The 12,568-nt window shown below is 37.0% G+C and overlaps 1 protein-coding gene across 1 annotated transcript in view; it reads left to right on the forward strand.

Annotated features, from left to right (window-relative positions):
- The window catches only part of pik3cd (phosphatidylinositol-4,5-bisphosphate 3-kinase, catalytic subunit delta), a 28,966-nt gene that overhangs the window by 14,032 nt on the left and 2,366 nt on the right, over positions 1-12,568 (forward strand). Inside the window, exons 13-22 of the mRNA XM_053643294.1 lie at positions 262-383; positions 1,456-1,599; positions 1,682-1,781; positions 5,057-5,238; positions 6,230-6,339; positions 6,433-6,511; positions 6,695-6,862; positions 10,432-10,555; positions 10,908-11,053; positions 11,952-12,084. Coding sequence (XP_053499269.1) covers positions 262-383; positions 1,456-1,599; positions 1,682-1,781; positions 5,057-5,238; positions 6,230-6,339; positions 6,433-6,511; positions 6,695-6,862; positions 10,432-10,555; positions 10,908-11,053; positions 11,952-12,084 — 1,308 coding nt within the window. The remainder of the gene's footprint in view (positions 1-261; positions 384-1,455; positions 1,600-1,681; positions 1,782-5,056; positions 5,239-6,229; positions 6,340-6,432; positions 6,512-6,694; positions 6,863-10,431; positions 10,556-10,907; positions 11,054-11,951; positions 12,085-12,568) is intronic.

The following is a 12,568-nucleotide window of genomic DNA, read 5'->3' on the forward strand; positions in this document are numbered from 1 at the left end:
CTTCTGTTGTGAGATCAAATTTCCGCAGTTCTGCAGATGGTGCTTCCATACTCAGAGAATCATCAGATTCAAAAATGCATTCAGGCTCAAAACTTGACTCGGCAACATGATTTGCCTCAACTTCACAAAAGAGCTCATAAGCAAATCAGATCCATTCATTTGAATGAACAAAATGAAAGACAGCAATGTTATCTAGTAGTTGAAATGTGAAGATTTTTGAACAGCAGTGTTTCTCAGTGACAGGCCTTGCATTTGTTTTAGATCGTGGCTCTATTACGGAAATGGCCAGACCTTCCAGCTCTGCACGCTCTGGAGCTGCTAGACTATAGCTTCCCCGACCCCCACGTCCGCTCCTTCACCATTCGCTGCCTCAGGAAGTTGTGGTAGGTGCCATACGACCATATACTCTTCCGTCTTTCACCGTGTTCACCTGCTGTCTTACCCACCTCTCAGAAGTGCTGTGCAGTGAAATAGTTCCAGAGAAATACCACAGGACCATACATGTGGGCACATAGTTAATCGTTTGACTATTAGCTTTGTACAAGTTAGTGCAGAGGTTCGTACTTTTATAACAAAATGAAGAAGAGAAAGAAATCAAAGTTACAGTAACAAACAGGACAGCTTTTATTCAGATATTTGTCTGTAGACATTTTCTATATGTTTTGAATGATAGTCCTGTTGCCAATTTTTCTTTGTCATGAGGTGCCATGTTGAACTTCCAGTGACCAGTATGAGGGAGTGTGAGAGCGATGACACCAAATTTAACACACCTGCTCCCCATTCACACCTGAGACCTTGTAACACTAACAAGTCACATGACACCAGGGAGGGAAAATGGCTAATTGGGCCCAATTTGGACATATTCACTTAGGGGTGTACTCACTTTTGTTGCCAGTGGTTTAGACATTAATGGCTGTGCGTTGAGTTATTTTGAGGGGACAGCAAATTTACACTGTTATACAAGCTGTACACTCACTACTTTACATTGTAGCAAAGTGTCATTTCTTCAGTGTTGTCACATGAAAATATATAATCAAATATTTACAAAAATGTGAGGGGTGTACTCACTTTTGTGAGATACTGTGTGTGTGTGTGTGTGTATATATATATATATATATATATATATATGTGTGTATATGTATGTATGTATGTATGTATGTATGTATGTATATATAAAATTGTGCTCTTGTTAGGACCACATATTGTCTCATTTGGTCTATTTAATCATCCCCAAGATGAGAATGATTAAACCATATAGAATTCACAGTTTACATATCTAACATGACCAGGCTGAGAAAAAGAAACTCCCATGCATCAGGAGACTTTACACCGGCATTACACCAGTACATAGTATGCACACTTTTATGGCAGCACTATAAAGTTCTGCTAAAGTTGTTTATAAATGTTACAGTTGACAGGTGAATTTGACATCATGCTCTTTGTCTTCATCAACAGTGATGACGAACTCTTCCAGTACCTCCTGCAGCTGGTACAGGTTCTGAAGTATGAGCCATACCTGGACTGTGACTTGACCACATTCCTCCTGGAGCGAGCTTTGTCCAACAAGAGGATAGGCCACTTCCTGTTTTGGCATCTGAGGTAAACTTTTTCGCTCCTGAATTCTTCATGTTTCTTACAGAGGCTGTTCGATTGTGTTTAAACGGTTTTATTTCTCCTGAAGGTCTGAACTGCATGTGCCCTCTGTCGGTCTGAAATTTGGCCTCATTCTGGAGGCTTACTGCAGAGGAAGCATCTACCACATGAAGAGTCTCATGAAGCAGGTCGGTAGTGATATTTTTAATCCTGTGTTTCATTTACATTTATTCATTTAGCAGACGCTTTTATCCAAAGCGACTTACAAATGAGGAAATGCATGCAAATACAAGCATTTAGTAGGTAGCTGACTAGGTAGGCTGCATTGTTGAGATGTTTCACTGGCTGCATTGTTGATAAAGATAAAGGCTGAGGTAAAGGCTGTCATTTGGAAGGCAGCATGTGGACGAGTGACTGTTATTTTGTCCAAAGTTGAAAGCTGCATTGTATGTACAGTATACTTCCTGTTGGAGGCAATCAACTATGAAAAAGAATGTTGCCTCAACTGTTTTGTTACTGTTAACCATCATATTTGTAAACACTTTATGTTTTTAGCTATATATTTGTTCAATATAGATATCTGTAGCTATGCAAATGTACAGTCGAGTTCATAAGTTTATATATGCCTTGTAGAATCTGTAAAATGTTAATAATTTTTTAAAAAAAGAGCAAACACCTTTACCCCTTTCCAACAGTGGCTATATGATTCTAAGATTCATCTTTTCACAAACTGAAACTGAGGGACTCGTACACAACTATTACAAAAGCAAATATTCACTGATGTTCAAGAAGGCAACACGATACATTAAGAGCCGGGGGGTGTAAACTTTTGAACAGGATGATCAGTGTAAATTGTTATTATTTTGTTTAAAGATCTTTTTTTTTCATCTAATACTGCTAAAAAACAAACAAACAAGTCGTAAAAACAGTAGTTGATCATCCAGGTAACAACACAGTGTTAAGAATCAAGCGTATGTAAACTTTTGAACTGGTTCATTTGTGTAAGTTATTATTGAGTCTTTTGGACTTAATGTAAACATCCGTTATGTGAAATAGCTTATTTAATTTTTTTTATTTTTATTATTAACATCTTGCAAATTTTGTAAGGCGTATGTAAATGTCTGACCTCAACAGTATCTTATGCTGACTACATACTAGAAGTTATGACTTCTAATCATACTGATGGGTGTCCCAGATATGATGGCTACTGAGGTTCCTTTTCACAAATGGCTGACAAATTAAAGCCAAACCAACACGAAGTCTTTAACCAAGCTGTTTGGCACACCACAAGCCACCAGAACAGTTTCAGTGTACCTTGGCACAGATTCTGTAAGTCTCTGGAGCTGTAATAGAGCACTGTCTAACATGTCACTCAAAAATCTCCCAAATCTGGGTTGAGATCTGGTGACTTTGAAGGTCATTGCGTATGATTCACATAATTTTTATCCTCATCAAACCATTAAGTGTGCCCTGTGGAAAGGAGCGGAGTCATCTTGGAAGAGATCACTCCCATCAGGATAGAAATTTTTCAATATAGGATAAATTTGTAGTGACCGTTCCTCTAAAGTAGTGGTCACCATCCATATTCCTGGAGATCTTACCTTCCTGAAGACTTTAGCTCCAACCATAATCATGCCCACCTGACCATCTAATCAATGCCTTATGAAGTTCTTGATCGACTAAAACTGGTGTGTTCGATTTTGATTGGAGATGAAACCTGCAGGAAGGTAGATCTCAAGGACTCAATCCACATCCAGCAAAATGCATCAATATAACAGATCCACAGTTTTTTTTCCCCTTTAATTTGTCTGTAGTGGTGGCTCATTGGTTAATGGTTACTTACCAGAAGCCCAGGGGTTCAAGCCTCAGGACCACCAAGCTGCCAATGGTGGGCCCTTGAGCACAACCCTTAACCATATCTGCTCTGTATCGTGGCTGACCCTGTGCTCTGGCCCCTTCTTCCTAACAAGCTGGGATATGCAACAGAAGAATTTAATTGTGCTGTAATGTATATGTGACAAATAAAGGCTTCTTCTAGTTAAAATGGGTATATCTGAAGGCTTGTAGCTACTTCCATGCTACAATATTCTTCAGTATTTCTCCTAATCAAGAATAGTACAGTTGCAGTCAAAATTATTCAATCCCCATTGCAAATCAGGTTTATTGTCAAAATTTACAGACTTTCAGCTGTTTGAAATGAACAAAGCAAACAAAAGCAATTGAAATAGTTCAACACATTCATTTGCAGCAGCTCATAACAGTAAAAGGGTGCTCTACTAAGTACTAAAGATGCGTGCCATGAAGGGGTTGAATAATTTTGAGACTGGAGAAGTCATTATAAGTTTGCACTTTCAGTTGAATTCAGAGAAACCACTTGAAGCATTCGTTGTGTTGAACTATTTCAGTTGCTTTTGTTTGAGTTGTTCATTGCAAACAGCTGAAAGTCTGTCAATTTTATCAATAAACCTGATTTGCAATGGGGGTTGAATCATTTTGATTACAACTGTATATGCATACGCCATTTAACTGCCAAATGCATATACTGTAATGCAACACCTGTGTTCTCAGATAGATGCTAGAACATTGTTGTATTGAATTTATAGAAATGATACAGCATGTGCTGTTTATCAGTGAGGCTGCAGAAAGATTTCATCTCCCAGATCTCAGATCTTTGTCTCAGCATTAACACGACAAGAAGGTTTTCGTCTGCACAAGGCTTAGAAAAAATATGCATGTGTTTATCTCCAGTAGACAAGATTACTATAATAGCCTCTTTACTGTTCTTCACAAAAACTCCCATCAGACTTCATCAGACTGCAGCCGTCAGAATATTCACCAGGACAAAATATGTAAACAAATGACTTCAGTACCATTACTTAGATCCTTACACAGACTCCCAGTCAGCTACAGGACTTATTTCCATGTATTACTTCCTGTTTATAAATCATTAAATGTCCTTGGAGCTAAATTCATCTTAACTCTGATATATATATAGTGTGTACAATATCAGGAGGGTCTGGTAAGCTAATAGTGTCCAGAATTAGCACAAAGCACCGTGGCTAAACCTATTTCAGCTACTATTGTGCACTCAAGCTTGTCCCAGAAGATGCCAGATACACACCGACTTTGATCATTTTCAAATTCAGACTGAAACATTTCTGGTCACATCTGTGTTTCAAAATAGCTAAGCAACGGCTCTGCTCCTTAAGAACGTCAGCATTAAATTTCTGTTTATTTTCCTTAATTCTGATACAATTGACCTTTATTTGAATTATTTAAATATTACTTATTATTTTGTTAAATAACATGAACTGGGTTTTAAAAAAAATTGTCATGATGAATCTAAATTTCCTCATGTATGAAGTTCTGCTTTATAAATATAAATGCCTTGTTTTGCTTCTGATCAGTAAAACACTATACCGTTCAAAAGACTGATGCATCGTATTGTGTTCCGTCATTACAGAATGAGGCTCTGAGTAAAATGAAAGCTCTGAATGACTTTGTGAAGTCGGGCTCTCAGAAGTCGGCATCCAGGTCGCAGATCACGGAGGACATGAAACTGTGCATTAAACAGGACACGTACTTGGAGGCGCTATCTGGTGTCGTGTCCCCCCTCAACCCGAGCATCATCCTCTCTGAAATCTGGTACAGCTCACATTTAACACTGCCTAGGATGACCAAATTTAGAGTCTTAAGTATTCTGCATGAAAATAAAAGCAACGTGCTTACAGTATTACATATAGAATCATTGTTACATTACTGATATTTCATAAAGGATTTCAAGATATTCCGATGAGTTTACATGATTTGTGCAAAGTGTTTATGAAATACTAGTTGCACATGCTGTTTCATGCGACGGCTCAGCTCTTGAGTAATTTTGCTTTCCGTTTTTTAACAGATGACACTAATATCTAAACAGTGACTCTAGCAGTGGTAGTGTCTTGAATCGTGCACAAAACACTTGTATACCGTATAAGAAGAACATAAACAGCGTGCTTTTGAAAACAACAAGCAGCAGATTAAAGCAGTCATTGGCGACTGCGTATAATTCATATTATACCTCAGTGTTGTTGAATTCTCAAATCTGGCTGGTCAAAATGTGTTATTTATTTATTTATTTATTTATTTATTTATTTAACAGCATCTTTTACAGCAGTTCTGGCTACAAGGCAAATCACAGGTTAATTTTAATACATGTACAGTATGTTATCATTTCTATAGTAACAATTACCCCTGGGCCTTGTATGCTGGCTGCTCAACAGATTTTTTCCATAATGGAAAATGTAACTATAAACTGATACAAAATCTAATGTTTCTTTATAAACAAATAACAATATATTGTTGTCAAACTGCTGTGGTATAAGAAGAATAAGACTTTGGGGCTTGCTGTTATAGGAAAATAATCTATAATAATATTATTGAGGTGGTAAGAGCTTCATCACACCACCATGGCATTGATTATTGATTATTTTGATTACAGCAACACTGTAATAAACAACACTTCAACAGGGGAGTAGCTAAGAAAGCATGTCACCACAATTTTGTTTTGTGGTGAGTAAGGTATGCTGAGTATGTACTGTTTTTATCTACAGTAAATAATTAAAGTGTGTGTGTGGGTTTCCTTTTTGTTTCTTAGCACGGACAGCTGTAAGTTTATGGACTCTAAGATGAAGCCTCTCTGGCTGATGTACAAGAACAAGTGTGTACAGTCAGACACTTTGGGCATTATCTTCAAGAATGGAGACGGTATGCAGGAAGAAACTTCTGTTTTCTTGTAAACAACCATCCATTGGAGTTTTTAATTGAAATGCACCCTTAATGACTTTGTGCTGCTTTCAGATCTGAGACAGGATATGCTAACCCTTCAAATGATCCAGCTAATGGATGTTCTGTGGAAGACAGAAGGGCTGGACCTTAGGTTTGTAGTTGCTAGTGAAATATCTGCGCTCTCTCGAAGCTCCTGAACTCACTGTATGCTTAACTATTGAAGATTGAAGATAAAATATACATAAATGTCTTCTAAAGCTGTCAAGCATAGTCTGTGAACCGATTATACTGAATCTTCCAATCTTTTTCTGTTTTTGTGCTCCGCGTGAAACAGAATGATCCCCTATGGCTGCTTGTCTACTGGGAATAAAACGGGTCTTATCGAGGTGGTGAAAAACTCAGACACCATCGCAAACATCCAGAGGAATAAGAGCAACAGCGCTGCTACTGCGGCCTTCAACAAAGATGCTCTTCTCGACTGGCTCAAATCCAAGAACCCAGGGTGAGTGTATCACCCTCAAACATTTTCAGTACACGCTATAACTGCTTGCTAAGAATACATAAGTGAGATGTGCACATTTAACTCGGCTAACCACTCGGCATGCACTGTTTATCAGTGTTACTGCTGAAAGCAGCTCTCATACTTTGACTCACAACTAAACCGCAGTTTGTTTATGATGAGTGTGATCACTGAAATACTCTGGAGTTCACTATAATTATTAAAACACTATGTAGTTAAGAAGATTGTTTTTTTTATTATTATCATCACTATGGTCATTAAAACACTATTTAGTTAAAAAGATTGTTTATGGTCATTCTGTTTAATAAGACACTATATAGATTTATTTTTTATTTTTATTTTTTTTAAAAGATCATTTGTTTATGATCACTAAAACACTGTTTAGTTAAAAAGATTGTTTATGGTCACTATGTTCACTAACACACTATGTAGTTAAGCGACTGTTTGTTTATGGTCACTATGATTACGAAAACACTGTGGTTAAAATGATTGTTTATGGTCACTATGATCACTAAAACTCTATGTAGTTAAAAAGATTATTTGTTTGTTTTTTTGGATTATGGTCACTGTGTTCACTAAAACTTTATGTAGTTAAAAGATCGTTTATGATCATTCTGATTAAAAAGACACTACATAGATAAAGCAACCATTTGTTTATGATCACTAAAACGGTATGTAGTTAAAAAGACCATTTGTTTGTAATCACTACGAGCACTAAAACACTTTGTAGTTAAAATGATGATTAACGCTCGCTAATAATACAGTATGTAGTTAAAAGATAGCTTGTGATCATTCTGATTATTAAGACGCTACAGTATATGGAGGAAAACAACCATTTGTTTATCACAAATACACTATGTAGTTAAAATATTGTTTATGACCGTTCTGCTTATTAAGACGCTATATAGATCAGTTTGATCACTAATACACTATGTAGTTAAAATATTATTTATGATCGTTCTGGTTATTAGACACTATATAGATCCGTTTGATCACGAGTACACTATGTACTTAGAAAGATTATTTCTTTGTGATCAAACAGTACTCTGTAGTTAAAAACACATTGTTTATGATCATTAAAAATACTGTGTAGTCACAAATTGGTTATGATCAAATATTTTGAAGATGATCAATACATTTTTATATAGTGAAACGTATATTAATTTGGCTGTGAGAATAAAGGAGGCATCTTAAGTATTCTCTGCAACGTTTATGTGGCCAAACACTTGGTTGAAATGAAACCCTTCAACCGCACTGCCACTTGGCTGATCTGATTGGAGACTCTCTGACTAAAGCATCATCATTTTTGTTAACCGCATAGTCATATTGAGAGTCACAGTGGCAACTTTGAGCAGAGAAGCCAAGGCATGTCTGTCCTCAACTTCTTCCTGCAGACTCTATTGTGCAGATGCTCCAAGCCAACCAGGAAATACTATCCTGTGCAAATCCTGGGTAGATCTGGTTGGTCATGTCTAGTACACCTTCAGTGGTAGGCATCCTTATCCTTATCCTTATGTTTATCCTTATCTTTATCGGATGCCTGAACCAACTCAACTGGTTCCTTTCAACAGCTCTTTCAGCTCTGAGCTACTCATGGACTTCCTCCTCACTCTAAATGTGATATCACTGAACTCGTGTCAGTTTCTTTTGGTCTCTGCGAAAGTTCCTGACCATTGGTGACAATTGTTATGCATAGTGATGGCTCAGCTCACCACTTATGGCTTTTCACCAGTGCAATACTGCTACCACCTGAACAAGCATGGCATAATGCCAAGATTAAAAAGACACTTGACTCGAAATGTACAGGAACCAAATGACTCACTGCACTGCAAAAAAACAACATCTTAGCAAATGCAAATACCTTGAATATAGTCACATTTCTCTAGTATTTCCTATTGTAAGGTTATCATAAACCAAGTATAAAATTATTAACCTATTTCAAGCCATTTGTACTCATTCCAAACTTGAAATAGTCTTGTTGTATTGGCAGATATTCCATTTTGCTCATTTTAAGTGTTTATTTCAAGAAAGATGCAACATGATCTGCCAATAGAATGAGAAAACTACAAGCTTGAACTGAGTAATAATGTCCAGAAATGGGTTTAATGATCTTATATTTGGTTTATAGTAATCTTATAATAAGAAATACTTGATACATTTGACTATATTCAAGATATTTTCACTTGCTAAGATGACTTTTTTTTGCAGTGTGTAGTATACCAGGAAGCACATGCTCCTTAAGCATCCTGTGGAATACCTGGGTAAGTCCAGAAAGTCCAGAAATACATGTAGACTGGATAGAACAAATCAGATTGTCTAAATACTTCCTTGACTGTTGTCCGTATGTACTTTACATTCAAGTATATAGCAGTTTAACTGTAAGGCTGTAGTGAATTGGCAGATGTGCCACTTTGCAGTATAATGCAGGGTTCCTTGACCTGTTCAGGCAAGATGAATCAAACGAAGTCTGAAATTCCCAGCACTCATACACAGCTTTCAGTTTTTTAGCTTTCAGTTTTAGTGGTTGAGCTGATAGTTTACTGTGCTCTATTCACTAGCTTATGTCATTCCTTACCCGGTCTCTCTGTGTATGTGGGAATGTGTACGTGCACATGTATACGTACAGTATATGTACAGTACACTATCTTATCTTTTTGCAACTTTGCTTAAACACACATATCTCATTGCTTTGTTTTTTCCCTGTTGGTAGTGTATGTTGAACGGGAAGGGCATTGATTGCTCCTATGAAACAAGAGACGTATTCCCATTATAGAAGTATCCAGTCTGCTCCCCAGAGACAGGGCTGATGTGAAGAAAGATCCCCTGGCTCGTACTTGCTGTAATAGCTCTGCGTATTTCATGCAAATGTGATGATGTTGAGTGTTATCTATTATTTATTGAGCATTTGTTTATGGACTGAGGAAATGATGTGTCGCATGTGACATGTTAAATAATTTAAATAGTGCCTTTATGCATAAGTTATGATGCTTGTTTTTGAATACTGTATTCAGGGCAGAAGGTGAGGTGATGTTTTAATTATGCTTCCCGGCTGCAGGTGAATTTGTAGTAAACAGGGAAACGGTCATGTGTATGTAGTGACAGACATAATGAATTCAGTGTAAGACGTGGTCTAGAGTATGTGAGGGGCCGAACTCAGAAGGTTGACTCGTTAAATTTTAAAGTTGGAATTGCGTATTTAAAATAATTTATTTCCAGTGAACCACAAATTCCCTTTAACTTCCACTATGTGAAAACCTCTAGGTGATAGAGTCTATCTGATAAGGTGAAACAGAACTTCCTGTGACTCAGCACTTGTGTATGCGTGTGCAAATATGTATGTGTGCCTGACACAGTAAAAAAAAAAAAAAAGTATTACTTATTTACTCAAGTATCAGCACTGACTCCCTGTTCCTGGCAGTGTCTTAGCTTGTTGATATCTTTGGACTTTGGCCAGCCTGCATTGTACTGTACATTGCTCAAGATAAATGCATGTGCAAAATGCCAGGAATGTAGAAGTAAGCATAATGAAATGGTGCCTTTTTTGCCAACAGGGATAAACTGGATCAAGCCATCGAAGAGTTCACACTGTCTTGTGCAGGCTACTGTGTAGCTACTTATGTTTTGGGAATTGGAGACCGCCACAGTGACAACATCATGATCCGGGAGAATGGTCAGGTAGGAGGGAAATATGTAAACAACTTTGAAGTGATATGAGAGGTGTAATGGTTTTCTGCAGTAACATTGCACACCACAAAGAGGCACTATAGTGCAATATTGTATAAACAGATCAGAATGGGAAAGGACATCATGTTCTAATAGTCGTAATGATATTAATACTTAATATTGTTTTGATTGGACAAAATATTTTGATTGGACAACATCAACATGGCATCAGGCTTCAAGATATATTCTAACAAATGTCCATAGTCATGTTGTAGACCATGCTTGTTAGTCTTAAAGCTCATTTTTTGCTGCTTCGTGTTAAGTGCCTGCTTGTTTCACCCGTAAATCTTTCTGTCCTTTCTAGTTATTCCATATAGACTTTGGACATTTTTTGGGGAACTTCAAGGCGAAGTTTGGGATTAACAGAGAACGTGTGCCTTTTATTCTGACTTACGACTTTGTCCACGTCATTCAGCAGGGCCGAACAAACAACAGTGAGAAATTTGAACGGTTAGTACCTGAACATGCTGGTTAAACTAATTCGATTACACGGTTTGTTTCTCTATTGGCCCTATTGGGTGTGATGGAGTCCAATAAATGGCTGTAATTTTGCTGTAGAATAAAAATGTTCTGCAGTGAGGTTCTCTCATTTTCTGTCATTTATTAGGATAATGATCTTAGAACCTCTCATGGAAGAATCCACTGTACATTATGTTCTATGTGCTGATCTAGATTAGTCCATGGCAAACATGACTTCTCTACTCACTCTACAATTATCACACATTATGTTGCTCGTCTGCACACACATACTTTTGACAACCCCTTATTTTTGAAATCAGAAGAAATGGTCTTGCAGAAATCGAAGCTGGTATACCCCTTAACCTTAATGTTCTGTTAAAGTACACTTCTATACTTAAGCACAACAGTGCTGTTATTGAGAAATTATTAATAACATGGATGTGTGATGTGTCCCGGTGTATAGTAAGTTACCACCCAAAAGTTGATTGTTTTCCCATAACAGCATGAATAGTGTGTTATTCCTCTTATACCACAGCAGTTACAACTTACTGACGGTTCCAATGCGCTGGCACTGGATACTCCTTCCATAAATGTTTAATAAACGTCTTCTTACAGAAAGCTTCACTACAATCAACATTTATACATTTTTCTTTGTAAAATAACGTTTTTAATCTGTTTATTATTAGTCATAGATTATGTGGAGCATCCATGTGAATACCTGTTAATTAGCTGTTACTATAGAAATGATAACATATTAGAATGAGTGCATTCATATAAACATGTGATTCGCATTACTGTCAGAGCTGCTATTATAGAAATTAATCAACACCTTCTAATAGAATCGAGAATTGAATTTGTGTGTGTGTGTGTGTGTGTGTGTGTTGCACAGTTTTCGTGAGTGTTGTGAACAGGCCTATAAGATCCTCTGTCGAAACGGAACTCTTTTCGTGAACCTCTTTGCCTTGATGAGAGCTGCAGGACTCCCTGAGCTCAGTTCCTCCAAAGACATTCAGTACCTAAAGGTAAGAGCCAGTAAACTTGTTTAGTTAAAAAAAAAACAAAAAAAAAAACCAAAGCACAATTGGATGTATGCTGAAGTTATTTTATAGTGGACAAAAAGTGGAAAAAATGTATTTATTTATTCAGATCTTTAATTATAAACAAGTATAAAGCCATTCAGGTACTGAAAATAGGTTTATATTGAAACATTTGGCAGATGGATTTATACAGTTGCGGTAGAGAAGAGCTGAGCAGTTAAGAGGTTAGGGCCCAGTACTGAAAATTAATACCCTGATTATCAGTAACTTGAAGGCCCTAACCACTGAATTACTACCTTAAAAGGTTCTCTTTGACATCATGAGACAGACGATGATTGGTTTCTGGTTCCTCTCAAGGTTTCATACTGAAGGAGGTTTTCCCTTGCCACCTTTGCCGCTTTATTCATTAAAAATTTAACTGAATTGATTGAACTGAAAGTATTTGAAATGAAATGAAATAAATGGTAAC

Source organism: Ictalurus furcatus, chromosome 15 (genome assembly GCF_023375685.1).
Source record: "Ictalurus furcatus strain D&B chromosome 15, Billie_1.0, whole genome shotgun sequence".
In the NCBI taxonomy this organism is placed as follows: domain Eukaryota; kingdom Metazoa; phylum Chordata; class Actinopteri; order Siluriformes; family Ictaluridae; genus Ictalurus; species Ictalurus furcatus.